We start from the raw sequence: 17318 nt of genomic DNA, 5'->3' as shown, positions 1-17318 counted from the left end.
TTCTGAACACAGCAAAATCCCTTCAGATGTTGATCCACTATGCAATTCCACCTGGAAAGCATGTGACTGTAACAGCTTAATTTTTGAGCATTAGAATGATCCCAACCACACTGCCAATGCAGTAAAGACACCTGGATGGAAAAACAGATAATGGAGCACTATGAGTCATTGCATGTCATTGAAGTGATAATGCTAGAGATGGAAAGATGAGACTGGACATATTCTTCTTATTATTATTATTATTATTATTTCAAACTTACTTACTTTCTGTCGCTCTCTCACGCACATTCATTGTCCCTTGTGGGCTCCCGTAGCAGTTGAATTGAGGTTTTTTAACAGTTCACGCAATGCATTGTGGGTAGGTCAGGAGTAGAGGGGACGCCATGTGCTTTTGAGGCAGAGGATCCGCTGGAAGGAGACGTGTGTGTGATAAATTTGTCTGTTTCTCAGAGAGAGGACCACCGGCTCCATTTACCGTCGGCATGTTCTGCACCAGCCGCTGCCTCCGCACCGCGCTGCGAGCCGCAGCCAGCACGCATCGGTACGTAACAGGCGGAGTACACCTGTATCCGAGTGTCTGCGGCTTCAAGGGCAGAGAGCCGGCCACTGCTGCCGCTTAATTTGGATGGAGAACACGATGTTGTCTTTTTAATTCGTCTAAAGACAGACGATGCGCGTTGTGTGAGCACAGAAATGAGTTTAGTGGTTTGCGGCTGTGTGCTAAGTAGGTTAGCCGACGTTAAGGGTTCCATCGCAGGCTTCAACTTGAACAACGTGACCAATTGAGCCCTGCTGTCCGACTAATGACACAAAACGCAGTATACCTTCATGGCTTCGTCTTAAAAAAAATCTAAGAGAAGCATGGCTTTGACCTTTTTTTTTTCTTACCTACACTGGTCAAATGGGACTTTTCTGGTATTTGACAGTAGTAAAAATACTCTGGGTGATTTTTTTAAAACATTTTTTATAGCTTGATAGGCTACATTACCCTGTTAAAACTGACTAGAGTTTTAACTGGGGTTTTTCGGGAGTCTTGAGACTTTCAATGCCATGTGTGTAAAAGAGGCAGTTGTGTCTTAAAACAGACATGTCAAAATTCAAATTCAAATTTTATTTGTCACGTACACAGTCATACACAGTACGATATGTAGTGAAATGCTTGGACAACTGCTCGTGACCTAAAGAAAACAAAAAAAGGAAAAGGCTATGAATAAGATAGGAAATAAATATGAAAAATTAAAAAGGGTAAATTTAACTAGGAAGGAATAGAATATAAATTAAGGTTAAAAATGAAATAACTGTACAACACAAATTAGAATGAAGGGTAAATTTAACTGGGAAGAATAAGATAAAGATAAATATATAAATTAAAGTTGAAAATAAAATAACTGTACAACAAAATACACAATACACAATATAGAACTATATAAGAATGTATGAAGAAATCTAAATATAAATAAATATATACACAATAACAGCAGCTGTACAAGTATTAACCGGAAATGAAGAATATAGTGACCAGTGTTGTGCAAAACCAAAGTCCAGTGTGTGTGTAAGAACTGTATGTGTGGGTCAGTACTGTGTGGTGGTGTGATTGAGAGACCGTATCGCCTGCGGGAAGAAGCTCCTCCTCAGTCTCTCTGTGTTGGTCTTCAGGGAGCGGAATCGCTTTCCTGACCTCAGCAGAGAGAACAGTCTGTTGTTGGGATGGCTGAGGTCCTTCACGATCTTCCTGGCCTTGGTCCAGCACCGCCTGCTGTAGATTGAGTGCAGGTCAGGGAGCTCGGAGCGGATGGTGCGCTCAGCTGACCGCACAACCCTCTGTAGAGCTCGTCTGTCCTGCATGGTGCTGTTCCCGAACCAGGTTAAGATGTTTAAGTTAATGTCCAGACTGTCAGCTGGAGATTTTATGATGTAAGCCACCATGGCTTGTCCTGGAGCGCTTCTCTCTCTTCATCCTTATCAGGACCTCTCAGCCAAAGCTGTAGTTTCCTCCAGTGTCGCCCTGGTTACATGGAGGCTGACTGCCCTTTGCACAACTATTTTTTTTTTATTTTTGTATTTATTAAATTTTTTTTTTTGCCTGCAAGTACCCAGGGGTTTGTTTGGGGGTAAAGGGACTTAAATTTTGTAATCACAAGTAGAATGGGAAGCTTTGGGGGTGGGTTGTCCACATGCCTGACAATTTGTTGTAACCATCAGACACTATAAGTGCATCGTCTGCACATCCCTCATCCAACTGGTCTCCATGCAATCAATGAAGAGCAACTGCTCAGCTGAGCTGTCCACGTCTGTTATTGTGAAATTCCAAGTCTGAGATGTTTGAGAAGGCATGAAGAACCACCGTGCTGTCAGTTTTACTAACAGGACTGAGCTTCCTGCCCCCCTTCCACAGTGCATTTCTAGGTCTGCATACTTTCTTTGATTACAGTCCTGCATTCATAGAATAGCGAGGTTGCTAAACGATGATGGGTAACAAAGAAGATTGAGCTGATATATAACCTTTGTTATATAATGCAATTGTAACCTCAACAGGGAAGGTGTAACACAGAACGGGTAAATAAATTGCATCTGTGAGGGTTATAATTCAGTTGATATTATTATTGTACATTCTGCTTACATGAAACTTGATCGTGTTCCAAAGGTTTTCAAGTTGGATATTCGTGTTGCAGAGTGTACTTTTGTAATAAACCTACAATATTCCTGAAATCTGTCCTTACTGCCAGAATATAATGGTTGATTTCTTAGCTCACAGGTACTTGCCGTAATGTCAACCAGTCCTGCCCGCCCTGAGCAACCGCTTGTGGGTGGCTGTAGCTCAGGTGGCAGAGCAGGTCAGCCACTAATCAGAAGGTCGGTGGTTCGATCCCAGGCTGCCACCTGGCTGCATGCCAAATATCCTTGGGCAAGATACTAACCCCATGTTTGCCTACTGGTAGTGGTCAGAGGGTCCGGTGGCGCCAGTGTCCGGCAGCCTCGCCTCTGTCAGTGCGCCCCAGGGCAGCTGCGGCTACAATGTAGCTTGCCGTTGCCTGTGTGTGAATGACTGAATGTAGTGTAAAGCGCTTTGGGGTCCTTAGGGACTGAGTAAAGCGCTATACAAATGCAGGCCATTTACCATTTGTGCCATCTCGCATATAACATACAACAAATCTCTTCTTACTATTCTTACCAGGGATGCGTGACTCTCCAACCAAAGCTAGCCAGTACCTGCAGAATCCTGCCAAATCCTTTGTGGTGTGGTGTTTTTGTATAGCATTATTTGCTGATGCAAAACTGGAATTTCAGGGTTTTTGCTTGCCAAATTACCATAATTTGTTTGAGCTGTTAAACTGCAAAGCAATAAGCATAAAAGTGTCCTCCAGGTGAAATAAGAAAGCAAACCCATCTCATAGTAATAGCTACTGTCTTTACACAGTGAGAAGCTTGAGGGGTTATTTGGTGGTTTGCAAATTGAGACCATTAATTATGCATAAGTTAGGCAGTCTGCACTCTAAATGTAAGAAGGATTGTTTTGTAAAGCAGTAGACAAAGTCAAAATATGGCAGTGGATGATGCCAGGTGTGATCCACACCATACTGAATATGTGGATACAGTCTGCCGTTTAGCTAACCGCTTTTCATTTTCCCAGGCAACAGCTTCAACGGCAGACACCAGCCTTATGTGCTCTCAGACTTCTGAAAACCAGTCCAGCCTCGTCTTCAGATGCCATCGCCACCCCTCCTCTAGATGGAGCCCCCAAACAGTATTCCCCCAAAATCCAGCAGCTTGTCAGTGACATAGCCAGCCTCACCTTGTTAGAGGTGTCCGATCTCAACGAACTCCTCAAGGTTTGTGGGAAACCTAAAACCACAGTGCACTTTGTCTGAGCTTCTTGCTGTCCGTTTGTGTTAAATGTTGAGTGATAACTTGTTTGTCTTTACCACAGAAAACTCTGAACATTGAGAGTGTCGGAATGATGCCGATGGGGGCGATGGCGACATTAGCTGCTCCTGCAGCTCAGGTATTGATAATTGTTTTTAAAGGGAAGTTCTGAAGACTGCCTTATAAATCATTAATGGCTTAAGTAGCAACATACATCATTATTCTTCTTTTTCAGATGTCTAGCTTAAGAATTTAAAGCCACTCATAGTTGATGTGGCCAACGAGGCTCCGTGCGCACAGTTAAATGACCTCGATTGTGTTCCTTTTGCAACTAGGCTGCAGAGGAGGAGGTGGCACCAGCAAAGAAGGAGAAGACTCACTTTACAGTAAAATTGACAGAATTGAAAGCTGCTGAAAAAGTAAAGCTTATAAAGGAAGTGAAAAACTGCATCCAGGGCTTGAATCTGGTGCAGGTAAGTCTCACTGTTGGAGCTATTTAAGCGGGCTTATTGTAGCTTTTGGCAAAAAGCAGTGGGCCGGTGTTAGAATGTGAGATATAAAATGTTTATGAGATGACGCTTTGGAGGTAATAATATGCATATATTATTACATAATAGTCTGCAAAATCAGTCCAATTTATTTTGTGAATCAGTTTCAGCTGCTTTGGTGCAAATGAAAATCTCACTGCTGGTAGCATAAAACAGTACATGCAGTCCAGCTCATCCAGGATGACACATCCATTCGTGCTGTTATGAGTAGGTTTGCTATGTCTCCCAGCATGTTCTCAAGAGTGGTGAGGTGATGCAGGTGGGCTGTTACACAAGGAAGGCTGAACAGGGCTGTAGAAGGATATCAAGGGCATCAGTGTCTGCTCCTCTGAGCAAAGAATTGTCAGTCCTACTACATGACCTCCAGCAAGCTCGTCATGTGCATTCCTCTAAACAAACTGTCAGAGGGCACGTGGGTAGCATGGGTTGACGTCTTTTAGTGGGTCCTTTGCTCACAGAGGTTGTCTGTGGTGTTGGCTTTGCAGTGAACCTGTTGTCCCTTTATTTGCACCAAAGTGGGTGAAATGCATTCCCAACAGTTTCTAACTTGACAGATTGATATGAATTTGTTGTATTGTGGTGATCAAGTGTTCCTAATTTCTTTCTTTTTATTGTGAGCAGTAACTACAAGCAAACATTGTGTATAGTGTAATTTGCTTTGTCTGCAGTGTTAAAGCTTCTCAAAGCACAAATTTGTTAATTTCACTAATTGTTTTTTTTTTTTCTCCGCCCTCTTTATTTGAAACAGGCTAAGAAACTAGTGGAGTCTCTTCCACAGGAAATCCGGGCCAACGTATCCAAAGAAGAGGCAGAGAAATTAAAAGCAGCCCTGGAGGCAGCAGGTGGCACCGTGGAGTTGGAGTAGATCTCGTCTGCCCTTATGCCCACTGTTCGCCATCATTTTACTACTCATGCACTTCATCCTTGAGTTTATTTCTTTTTATTTGTTTTCTTTCCTCCCTTTTTTTTTTTTTTTTGTACGACAAAGACGTGGATCGTAAGAGAAATGGAAACAAATGCCTTCTGACATTAACGCCGTCCCCTTACAACGTCAGGTCGGGACGGCACAGCTGAGACTGAACTCTCCAGCACGCAGCCTTCGCAGATGTGCCGCCGCACTGTTTGGTGGTTCGCTTGTCTGATACACGTGTCACAAACAAGCTAAGGAGATTGGTTGGATGCAGAGTAACGCCTTTTTCAGACATGTAATGAATAACATTGCAGTAATGGCATTGTGTCAATCGGCGGTCATTGATCACATTAATGTTCCTCTGGTTTCTATCTGACCTTCCTGCGACAGACTGAGAGAACTTCTCTCTCTGTCATTGTTACAAAGAGCTGCATGTGCTGCGTGGTGTTGCAGAGAGAGCTGTACCCTACCCCCCCACATGCATGCTCTAAAAAGCTTTCTTCTGAATTAGGAAGAATGCTTGAATCATATTCCAAATTAGAAACGATGTAAACGTTTCTGCTTTTAATTGCATTCTCCTGTGAGCTGAGTAACTCGCCAAAGATGCATGCATAGTTGCTACGGTTGAAATTTATTGCGTCCAGAGGCGTGATCAGGGTGCTGATGGACACGAAACCATCACCACACCAAGATGCTGTCAGATCAATGGGAAGGAGCGCATGTCTGAAAGAGGCTGAAATTACTTTGTAATTCTTTGTGTTTAATCTTCTCACAAGGTTAAATCTTGTGGTTTCCAGGTTGATACAGATGACTGATGTTGAGGAGCACCAGATACTGTGTGTAGTTCAGAGAATGGCAGGGTTGAGTCCAGATAAATCTCATTGAAATGTTAATAATGTGATTAAAGTTGAAATAATTATTTTGCTCTTATGTGTTATTGGTCGTGTGGCTGAATTTATGGAAAACTTGATGAGTGTAATCAAGATTTCATGTGTGCTGTGTTGACTGAACATTTATAGTGGAACAGTGAATTTCACTAGATAATGCTTTACTGCGGTTGTCCACCAGAGGTCTTAATAACGCTGGATAACAGCACTTGCATGTCATTTTGTTTCTGAGTAAACCTTAGTGTTGAAATGAACAGAAATGAGTAGGTTTTCCTAAAAGAGGGAAAAAAGCTTCAGTATCTGTGATGTATGATTTGGAGAGAAAGTAATTTACGCCATTTACACTAACTGGACACTTAATTAGGTATACCTTCCTCTGAACCCCTTTTGCCTTCGGAACAAAAAACGGTTTTCATGAATCTGTGCAAACTCTACTTTTAGTTCCCTGCTCTTAGCTGGCATAAGTGGCAACCAGTGTGGTCTTGTGCTGCTGTAACCCATGTGCATCAAGGTCTGATTTGTTCACAGATGCTCTTCTGCATACCTTGGTTGTAACAAGTGGTTGTTTAAATTATTGTTGCTGTCCTATCAGATGAAAGGAGACACTCATTCTCTTCTGACATCTCACACTGAGATGTCAGAAGAGACCTTAGAGATGGTCGTGTGAGAAAACCCCAGCAGATCAGCAGTTAAGTACTCGGTCCAGCCCAGCTGTCATTACGAGCTATGTCACTTTCAAAGTCCTTTAAATCTGCTTTTCATTCTGCCCATTTAATGTCTACATGCATTTAGTTGCTGTAGGTAGACAATCTTATTTTGTCTGCAAAAGTCAGCATGTAAAGAAGAAAAATTATACACAGTTATTTTAAAACTAGTGTTGGACTGCTTTTCCTCTTGGAGAATCTGTCTCTTCAATGGGGTTCACATAAGGAACATAAACTGCTAACCCTGCACAAAATCACCTGCAGACTGCTGACTGTAAAAAGAAAAACCTGAAGAATATAAACAATTTCTGATTAATTATAGTTATAGGAGAAGGTGAGGAGTCAGGTGCTTTGTACTTATGGACACTAGAGGTTGCAAGGACATACATGTCAAGAAGTATGTAGAGAACATTGAAGGGGCTCAATTTCATACCTGCTATCATGGCAGTATAATGTTAATATAACAGTTTTTTATAGTGCTTTTTCCCAGTAGATATGTTGGCTAGTTGTTTTAATCAAGTAGTCTCAGCAATTTTTTGTAACTGAAGCATCAGGAAGGATTCAGGACCTGGGAACTGATGTGTTTTTAGCACAAAGAGTGCTGAGGATAAACAGTGGAGTATTTCACTCCTGTTGGATTGGTGAATATTCTGGGCTTATTGATCCTTTTGGGCTCCTGTATCGGTCCAGGTGTTGAAGATTGCTCTTATATCGTTTCACTGGTGGAATATTCCACTTTGATCCTGGGTGGAAGAAGCTTATCATTGGGGGAATATAATTAATGGGAAATCCCTAATGGTGAAACACCACAAGTAGAAGGATCGAGTGATTTCATTAACTCTGTTTCATTCCCCGATGAAGGTATGTGTGCCAAATCATGATGGAGTTTTGCTTTTAGTTTTTTTTTTTAAGGTTAAACCTAAATGTAAATTTTAGTGCTTTGATAATTTAACATGTTTAGTTTTTATGTCAACACTCAGACTTAATCTATCGTGACACATCTAAATCTTAGAGAGAATACAGTCTGTTTTTACATCTGTCACAAGAACAAATGCAAAGCACAGATGGAGAGCAGGAAGAATGAAGACAGATGTGTACAGATGAAACATGAGAAAGAGCAACGCAACATAAGTGATTAAAAACTCTGTGAAGAACATGTGAAAGAAATGGCTTGTCATCCAGTTTTCCTACAGTGAGGAGGGAAAACCCTTTAGTCCTGATGAGAGTCGTAGAAAATTGTCCTGGAGAATGAAAATGATACTTTGCTGTGTTAGTGATGATGGCTTCTGGCTGGGTCATAGCATTGCAAGCCTGGCCTGGACTGCTGAAGGAAGTCACCACATCAAATCAGTCACAGGTTTCATTTTAACTCACTTTATGATAAAAACAAAATCCAGCTGTATGCAATTTAATGCAGCAATTTAGCATAAAGCAGAGGGCAGCAGCATATCACTCTCCTACACTTCAAGTGACTGAGGTCAGCCTACGGTCCACCAACTGCAGACATCCAGCATCAATGCAATATAACATCCATATAGACCTAACTCCTAGTTGGTTCTTGTTATTTAATCTCAGTGTACCCTTAAAGATTTGGATTCATGTGCAGTAGATTAATGTCTGCAGTCTGACTTGATTGCAATCTCAACCGGTGTAGCTACAGCCAGCAGAAAATAATGGAGCAGGCCTGCAATAAATCCTATCAACCATGAAGGTTAAGCCTGTTGTTCATTCAACTTCATTTTTATTCTGGACCTTGCAGTTATCGTTTTGCCCATCTCATTTATTTCACAGACGGTAGGCCAAATTGCAACCACCCCCAATCTGATCAAACAGCTCCCTAAAAGAGGCCCAACAACAACAACTCATGTTAAAGCATTAGACAGAAACCTAAATCTCAGTTCTGACTATTGCTAGCTGTTATTACCCATTCCTGCCTGTGTCTGCTCACATCTTACCTTTGCTCCAACTTGGAGTGGGTATCCAGTTGCTGTTTGTATCATCTGTCATGAGTGGCCCCCCTCTGAGTCAGCCCAAGTGCTGCTGTGCCAGGCTGGTCATTCATAGCACTCATTTAAAATCATGTCATGTTCAACAACCCAGACGGTTGCATTAGCTGTAGAAACTTTCAGAAAAGTATAAAAATAATAAATAATGTTGCTGTGCATCACTGACCCATTGTTCAAAATGTTGTAACCTTGTAACCTTTTGTGCTTATGACCTGAAGTCTGAATGCTATAATTAGACAAATCTATCCTTGACAAATATTTGTTTAAACTTCGAGACCTTTGCTCCATGTCAGTGTGTCGGCCACAATTTCAAAACTACAGCAGCGGTCAAGCCCGCTTACTATTTTTATATTGGTCACGTACACTTTCTCCCATGAACCAGCTGCACCCCTCTTCTTCTTGGCACACAAACATGGAGTAAGTACAGAGGGACACTCATTATATTTGTCTGTCCACTGCTTCAAAAGAAACAAAAATACAGATTTACATTGAGATGACTCCCGTCGACTTTTAAGATGAATTGTGGCCACGCATCACCAGAAGTGCTGAGGGGAAAAACGATGAAAGGAGCACCCTCGGGCAAAGTTGTCCTTTGAGCCTCTGAGAAGTCGACCCTTTGGTTTTTTCCCCCTCTAGAGTTTGCCTCACTGACAGCATGCAGGAGAACCGTGTCTCTCGTTGGTATTTTGGTGGGGTCTCGTCCAGTGCAGCAGCCTGTGTAACCCATCCACTGGATTTGATAAAGGTAAATTATAGAGCTTATCGAATTTGAATTAACACCAGAGCACAATCCTTCCATTCGGCAGAGACAAAATAGATCCAGATAGGCCTCACTGATGTGTCTATTTTGGCTATTTTGGTTTTCTATTTACTTGCTGATGATAAAATTTGGAATAATGTGTTGTAGCAATATTCATTTTAGCAGTTTCTTAGAATTTCACTTGGCTATTATGCAGCCAAATTGCCTTTATATTGGCAATCATTAGGCTTGCTTTGATTCCTTAAGGTGCTTTAAATGATAGTAACATTTGTAGTGTATGTTTAGTGGCACAGTTTTTTATTTCTTGCAGCTATTATCCACTTATTGCATTGGTTTTCTTTAATTTAGGATGCGGACTGAATGGTGCTGGTAATATTAGAGCGTGAGATATATTTTCAGACTAGATATTAACGGTTTTAAAGACAGGAACCTTACATATATCTAAGGCCAATTCTCACTAAAAGTGCCACTGACTCTTAGTGCTGCTTCCTTATGGTTGCTTCCAGGTCCACTTGCAAACACAGCAGGAAGTGAGGATGAGGATGATTGGGATGACTCTTAACGTAGTGAGAAGAGAGGGTTTTCTGGCTCTCTACAGCGGGCTCACTGCTTCCCTCTGCCGGCAGGTCAAAAACAACACTCATTTCCATAAAACCTTTACCAGCCGCACACTCTTCCTCTCTTTGACATAGCTGTTTTTATTTATTCATTTGTCCAGATGACATATTCTTTGTCACGATTTGCCATTTACGAGACCGTCAGGGATAAGATGAAGAGAAAAAATAAAGGTCCTATGCCTTTCCACCAGAAAGTCCTCCTGGGTGCCTTTGGAGGTAAATGGTGGAAAATAGCTTACATTTTATTTAAAGATGTTGTTTCATTTTATACTTAAAATTGCATTTAAAGATGTTGTTTTTCCTTCATCAGGTTTTACAGGTGGTTTCATTGGGACCCCAACTGACCTGGTGAATGTAAGGTGAGATACAGTGTTTATGTCTTTGTATCTGTTTGCACTTCACATGTAGAATCGAATGTATTTTTGTGGTTCACCACATAAAAGTCATAGTTTATATTTTATAGTTCAGTGCATCCACTACATTGCTGTTTAAGGTCTAAATTTGCTGTCATTCCAGCCGTGAGATAAAAGTGATTCATTTTGTTGTCAAAATGCTTTAATAGTTATAATAATTCTATGAATATTTAATATACATTTAAATGGAGATTAAATTGAAACTGAATCATGAAACATATTACTAATAAAAGCCTACATTTATTTTTAGTTTGTTCTGGTCCATTTAAGTGGCCGTTTTATTATCTTGAGCATTTTAAAAATGTTGTTTATAACTTTTGGGGTTTTGCGGTTTCTGTCCACCGTACTTTTGTGCGAGTGCTTGATGACCAAAAAACAAACAATAATAGAAAAAGAAAAATACCAAAAAGTAACAAAGGATACACGAACACGGATCACTTCATTAGGTACACCTGTCCAACTGCTCATCACAAATATCTCATCAGCCAATTACATGAGAGGAACTCAGTGCATTTAGACATGTAGACGTGATCAAGATGACCTGCTGAAGTTCAAAGAGAACATCAAAATGAGGAAGAATGGTGACAGAAGCGACTTTGAAGGTGGTATGGTTGTTGCTGCCAGATAGGCTAGTCGGAGTATTTCAGGGACTGTTGATCTTCAAGTAATTCATTGTATTGGATAGTCGCTACATAGGCCTTTACCAGAGTTGCCTCAGTTGTGCCGACTGGGAGCTTGGGCTGTTTTACCCTGTGCTTCTTAGGTTATTCTTTGCCTTTGGAGGAGCCACACTAAACCAGAGTTCATAGAATGGTTAAAGACACTGCTTCCTGTGAATCACTGATGGTAAGGAATAATAACTGTCAAGGAAAGTTTCAGCAAGAGTGGATTGAGGTTGCAGAGAAAACAAAGGACAGAATCTAACAGACAGTTGCCCTTTCTCTTTTGTGCGTCTGCTAAGTTTTACACAACCCCTTATTTATTTTGTTCTTAGTACTTGGATACTTTTCTGTCTTTGTATTTCTCCTTACTGATTGCACAGATGTAACCATGTCCAGTGTATGCTATTTTGTGTTTTGATTGTTATGAAAATTGAAAATAAATAAAAGAAAAAAAATGGGCAACAGAAGGTTGGAAAAATGTCTGGTCTGATGACTTTTTCCGCTTTGACATTTGGATAGTAGGGTCAGAATTTGTCATAAACAACAGGAAAACATTGATTCATCCTGGTATCATCATGCTGCTGCTTTTGGTGCAAACGTTGGGATCCCTATTACCAGCTGAGCATCATTTAAATGCCACAGGCAGCCTGAATATTGTTGCTGAACATGTCCAGCACGCACTGTATCAAAAAGGTCTCCAGGGCTCATTTGGGATGTGGTGGAACAGGAGATGCAGATCATAGATGTGCAACTGACAAATCTGCAGCAACTGACATGGTGCTATCTTGTCAATGCCATGAAGGCAGTTCTGAATGCAAAAGGGGTCAAACGTGGTACTATCTAACAAAGTGTCTGTGAGTGTATATATATTTCTAAACACAAGTTAAGGGGTTAAGGGGTTTCTAACATAACATCCAAAGTAGGTACCTGTAGAAATGTTGTGAAGTGAAAGGAAGATAGCTGGGGAAAGTACAAACTACACAAGAAAAAAAGTTGTGGTGGCATAAAAGCCTTCCAATTTTAGATGGTCAATTTTCCCAGAGTGCAGAAGCAAGACAATCAGTGTTAAGGCTGCACGTGCTGACAGACAACCGGCTTTGAAATCTCTCATCTTTACAGAATGCAGAATGACGTCAAGATGGCAGCAGAGTTCAGAAGAAAGTAAGTGCACGAAAAATGGGAATACATCCTGAATCATAATTACAGACAATTATAGTTCTTTCCAAATAACCATATTGTAAGATAGTTTTTTCCCTTTTTACAGTTATGCTCATGTGTTTGATGGGCTCTTACGTGTCTGTAAGGAAGGTAAAGTCCATAAAAGCTTCTACCATTAAACGTACCATTAAAGCTTTATTTTTATTTCCTTTGTATGTTCTGTCACAAGTTTAAAATCCACAATCCTTAAACTCAAGAGAACAAATACTGACTAAAGATTTCTTTACAATGTTCATCCTTCTGAAATGTGCTTTTTAGAGGGGCTGAGGAAACTGTTTTCTGGTGCTTCAATGGCTTCTTCGAGAGGTGCACTGGTGTCTGTTGGACAGGTAAAGTCATAAACTGCCCTACAAGACAACAGTGACTGCAAATATAGTGAAACTGTGAATTTTTGAGCAGTAACAGCAAACTGTAAGACAGAACCATAATGGCCTTAATGTTATAATTTTTATGCCCAACAATTATTGCCATAAATAAATCTGTAATGGCTAAATATGCAGATAGTCAGCTGATTAAACTGTGTTTATTCAGTTTTTCTTAGCTTGTTATGTAGGGAAATATATTTTAGAGGCTACGCATAAAGTTCAATTAAAAAAATCTATACATTTAAATGTTGGTATTTTTAAAATTTTAAAATCAGTCAGTATAATCCTAAAAGTTATACTGCATGTAATTATCATGCAAAATGCCAAAATTCTGAATACTGCTCAGACCAGTAAGTGCTGTCAAAGAAATTCCTTTTTCTCTGGCAAAGAGAAACTACCAGTTGGAGACAATCATGATCACTAACGAGATGTTAACAGGCCTTGGTGTTGTTAAGTTAGTAAAAACATTGTAGGGCCTTCAGCGTCACTTATTAAGATTTAAGTGAGCGTATGTAAATGTTTGAGCCTGTGTGTATACTTTTGACCCTGCATGGATTGGAGGAAATCCTAATAAATTAAAACTTGTGCATCCAATTCTTGTTTTTTAATGTCTTTAAAGATCTATGCACAATCATTCCACCCTGGAGAAAGAAAACTTCAAAGAAATCATTAAAGGCCCTAAATCACCATGACATTTATGCCCATGTTGAGTACCCACGAACTTCTGACCACAACTGTATATCCACTGTGTAGTTTGCTCTTGTTCTGTGGCAGGAAGGACACAGATTAGCCTGCAGCATTTAAACCAAAACTACATTTTGGGTTTTAGGTCTATTTCACTGATATTTTTTTTAAGTATTTTCTTGGAAATTATACACTTCTTTAAAAAATAAAGAAACAAAACAGAAAGCCATAAATGCGAGCCAACTTACGCAGCACATGTGTGTTTTGCTCCTGCAGCTCGCCTGCTACGACCAGTCCAAAGAGTTGGTTCTGGCTACTGGTTACTTGACTGACAACATCTTCACTCACTTCCTGGCGAGTGTGTTTGCAGTAAGTGACTCACGTCTGTCATAGCATAGCAAGACAAACATCACATGATTTTCTGAAATAAGCCCTCTGTTCTTGCGCAGGGTGGCTCTGCTACAATCCTCTGTCAACCACTGGATGTTGTTAAAACAAGATTAATGAATTCAGAAGTTCAGTATGGGGTGAGTGTCTTTAAAATGACTTTTCCTGTTATCTGGTTTTGCAGGAGAGTTTGGCTTATTTAGGTCTCTGAGTTCTCCCGCCCTCATCACTCTGATGTTATGTATGTTTTATTCATTGGTTATGGGGAAAATGACACAGCTTGGCATGTCTCTTGTGTGTTTTGTCTCCTTGTTGCAGAGTGTGTCTCACTGCTTAACAGAAACAGCAAAGCTGGGGCCGAATGCGTTCTACAAGGTGGATGTCACATTCACGCAGACATGATGTTTTATACAGCTCTTTCTAATTATGTGCTGTAGTAACCTACAGAGTATTAAGACACTGAAATAGTGCTTTGATTTGTGTCCAGGGTCTTGTTCCTGCAGCTATCCGCCTCATCCCTCACACAGTCTTAACCTTCATTTTCCTTGAGCAGCTGAAGCAGCATTTTGGTGAGATGGTCATTACCTGAGGGTGCCATAAGATAGTTTTCCTACGACCACGGCTATTCCTTCAGGATTTTAGTGGCCCTCCATGCTGCACAGGTTGATCTCGACAAACTGAGCTGGGGTTGAGTGGAACCCTCAAAAGTCCGAGACGGAAAGAGAATCTTCATGCTACGTTTTTCCATCCATAACACATAATCAAAACAACTTGTGTAATAACACCCAAAGCTCCAGACAAAAACGTGGTGATGAAACGTGGTGTTTCTTAAAAACGGAGACGGTTTAAATTATTTACATTCACCACTGTGCTACTTCACTTGTCATGAACTGTGCAACTATAAATATCACCTAAGGTTATATAAGGCTAATAAAGTAATAAATGGATTTCCATTAAATTCAAAACTGTCTCTTGAATGAATATCCTGAACCTGACAAATGAATCTTCATGCTACAAAACCTCCAGTGCCCTCTGGGGGACAGTGTTACACTGAAAAACAGCCTGCCAATATATTTATATAAAGTGTATTTGTAATTATGCAGATTGTCCAAGGATTTGGTTCAAGACAAGACTGTTTATTTTCATATTATGGAAGGAATGTGAGGGCGGGACAGTAGTGCAGTGGTTAGCACTTTCTCCACTGCCTGTGCAGAGTTTGCATGTTTTTCCCTATTCTGCCACTGATTTCCTGCCACAGTGCAAAAACAGGCATGCTAGGTTAATTGGTGATTCTACATTGTGAGCGCCTGTGATGGACTGGACCCTGCCTCTTGTGCTATGTCAGCTGATGGAAGAGGCCCCTTGGATCCATAGTTTTGTTGGAGAAAATGATTAGAAAGGAAATCTGTGGCAGAAGCGTTACTTTTTCTCATTTTCATTAGTCAGGATTGAGAATATAGTGAGAAAATAAATGATGGGCTTTATGGAAAAGAAAACAAGGCTGATTCAATTGTGAAAACAAGCTTGTGAGACACTCCCTTGTCAGTAATTTGTCTCTTTATTTACTTCTCTCACTGTATGAGTGCAGTTATTGCTGGACACATCAGACATCCTGTCAGGCCTCTTTTAAAAAGGAACACTTAACCTCTTAGACAATTAGATTCACTTGAATTCATTATGACCGTGCTTTCATTAGACACTCAGCAGCTTTTTAAAACAGGAGGCCGGCAGATTCGTGTGAAGACAAAGACAAAATTTTTTGCTTAAAAAAAAGACAGAGAGAAAAAAAAAGTTGTGTGCCATGGTTCAGCAGCTGTATGTGGGTTTGTGGGTTCATGTTATTTAATATCGTTCCAGGTATTATTTTCCTGAGCATTATATTGTACAGCGATGCACAATCCATCATGCTCAGCTTTACAAGACGAACTGATATCTTTTCCATGTCCTATGGTTTACTCACTGCCTGTATCAGTGTCAGAATTTGAGTGATGATTCTTGTCTTCGGGATCCAACAGCTCCACGCTTGATGCCTTTTCCATGATGTATAGTCAAACAAAAATCAGATAAACTTTCCTTAAGAAGTCCAGCCCGCTAAGTCACTGATATCACCAAGAGATTAATGCGTAAGTGAAATCAGCTCTTTTTGATGAAACTTTTATTTATTTATTTTTTGCGGTTAAAGGTTAAGTTTCAACTTGCTTATTCCTAACTGCTGCACAGGTTACACGACCCCGTGAAACCTGTGCAAAAAGTCATCTAATGGTGAGCCGGTTATTATGTGCGGTTGTCATGGTGCTTGACGAAAGAGCAGCTTGATGACATAGGTCAGTAATGATAGATAATGCACTGCATAAGAAGAGTACATCTGCTTCCTTTTTTAGTGTATATCCAGATTTACTTTGCTGTGTATGAAAGAGTCAGACAGTTAAAATAAAAAATTATTAAAAAGTAGTGTAGGTGTTAATTTATAAAATAGAACACTTTTTTCTTTTATAATATTAATGTATGAATGTATTTCAGTATTAATTTATTTGCTTGCAAACAGTACCGAGCAGTTGTATAAGTTTTAGATAGATAGCTTAGCCAGCTGCCTCAGGTCTCTAGAAGCAAGCATTTCTCTTGGATGTTGAGCCTCCGGATTGATTTGCATTAAGAAAAATGCTAAATATAAAATTCAAAGAGATTAATAAAGCCAATCAATCGATTATCCATTCATCCACCTGTCTTCTTCCTCTTCTCTCAGCTGTTATGGGGCAAAAAAAGTGGAAAATTAAATATAGATAAATAAATAAATAGGGAAGCATATTAATAAAAAAATGATCTATTTCTGTCACATTTAATTTAATTGAATGCTCTGATTTATTACACTTGTATTATTTTTATAAACTGATTCATTTAGAAATTATTTATTTTTTGTGCCATTTTCTGCCCTTCATCACTCTGAAGCCTCAGACGGCGGTTTGTGCTTGATGTTTTCTCTTTATCAGGCACTCTATCGCTGGTAGAGACTGACCGCTGCGCCCGAAGACATCCACCGGGGATGCAGCTAATGATGGCGATGATGATGCACACGCACACACGGACAGAAACACATATCGCTTTCTCATCTTTCTCCGTTTACCTTTGTTTCTGGATGCGGACGAGGAAGAGATGTCAAAGTCTGGTTTGAAGCTGAGAACTGACAGACTGAATGTTTTGGAACGGTTCTGACAACAGAAACAGAATTTGAGATTTTACAGTGAGGTGAATTGTTATACCAGATGTTGCGGGTTCATATCTCAACACGAGGAGAA

The 17318-nt window shown here is 40.2% G+C and overlaps 2 protein-coding genes across 2 annotated transcripts; both read left to right on the top strand.

Moving 5' to 3' along the window:
• Positions 1-338: 338 nt before the first annotated feature.
• On the top strand, positions 339-6241 carry mrpl12 (mitochondrial ribosomal protein L12). The gene is made up of 5 exons (XM_082530729.1): positions 339-541; positions 3632-3830; positions 3929-4003; positions 4200-4337; positions 5161-6241. Exons 1-5 carry the CDS (start codon positions 483-485, stop codon positions 5275-5277), a joined length of 588 nt encoding a protein of 195 aa, XP_082386855.1. The 5' UTR covers positions 339-482; the 3' UTR covers positions 5278-6241.
• A 3069-nt stretch (positions 6242-9310) lies between these two features.
• On the top strand, positions 9311-14990 carry slc25a10a (solute carrier family 25 member 10a). The gene is made up of 11 exons (XM_082529656.1): positions 9311-9664; positions 10186-10305; positions 10398-10512; positions 10607-10655; positions 12491-12532; positions 12636-12679; positions 12848-12918; positions 13915-14007; positions 14088-14165; positions 14344-14400; positions 14513-14990. The coding sequence occupies exons 1-11, from the start codon at positions 9575-9577 to the stop codon at positions 14612-14614; spliced, it is 861 nt and encodes a 286-aa protein (XP_082385782.1). The 5' UTR covers positions 9311-9574; the 3' UTR covers positions 14615-14990.
• The last annotated feature ends 2328 nt before the right edge of the window (positions 14991-17318 follow it).

Source organism: Aulonocara stuartgranti (assembly GCF_965226115.1).
Source record: "Aulonocara stuartgranti genome assembly, chromosome: 4".
NCBI classification, from domain to species: Eukaryota; Metazoa; Chordata; class Actinopteri; order Cichliformes; family Cichlidae; genus Aulonocara; species Aulonocara stuartgranti.
The sequence above is the reverse complement of the archived record's forward strand: the minus strand, read 5'-3'. Positions and strand labels throughout refer to the sequence as shown.

What these genes read in the sequence shown, in the direction of transcription:
- mrpl12 (XM_082530729.1), top strand. Translation starts at nt 483, where the DNA reads ATGTTCTGCACCAGCCGCTGCCTCCGCACCGCGCTGCGAGCCGCAGCC. An exon ending in GCCGCAGCCAGCACGCATCG is followed by an intron (nt 542 to 3,631) that starts GTACGTAACAGG and finishes TCATTTTCCCAG; the next exon opens with GCAACAGCTTCAACGGCAGA. An exon ending in AGGGCTTGAATCTGGTGCAG is followed by an intron (nt 4,338 to 5,160) that starts GTAAGTCTCACT and finishes TATTTGAAACAG; the next exon opens with GCTAAGAAACTAGTGGAGTC.
- slc25a10a (XM_082529656.1), top strand. Translation starts at nt 9,575, where the DNA reads ATGCAGGAGAACCGTGTCTCTCGTTGGTATTTTGGTGGGGTCTCGTCC. An exon ending in CACTGGTGTCTGTTGGACAG is followed by an intron (nt 12,919 to 13,914) that starts GTAAAGTCATAA and finishes TTGCTCCTGCAG; the next exon opens with CTCGCCTGCTACGACCAGTC. An exon ending in ATTCAGAAGTTCAGTATGGG is followed by an intron (nt 14,166 to 14,343) that starts GTGAGTGTCTTT and finishes TCCTTGTTGCAG; the next exon opens with AGTGTGTCTCACTGCTTAAC.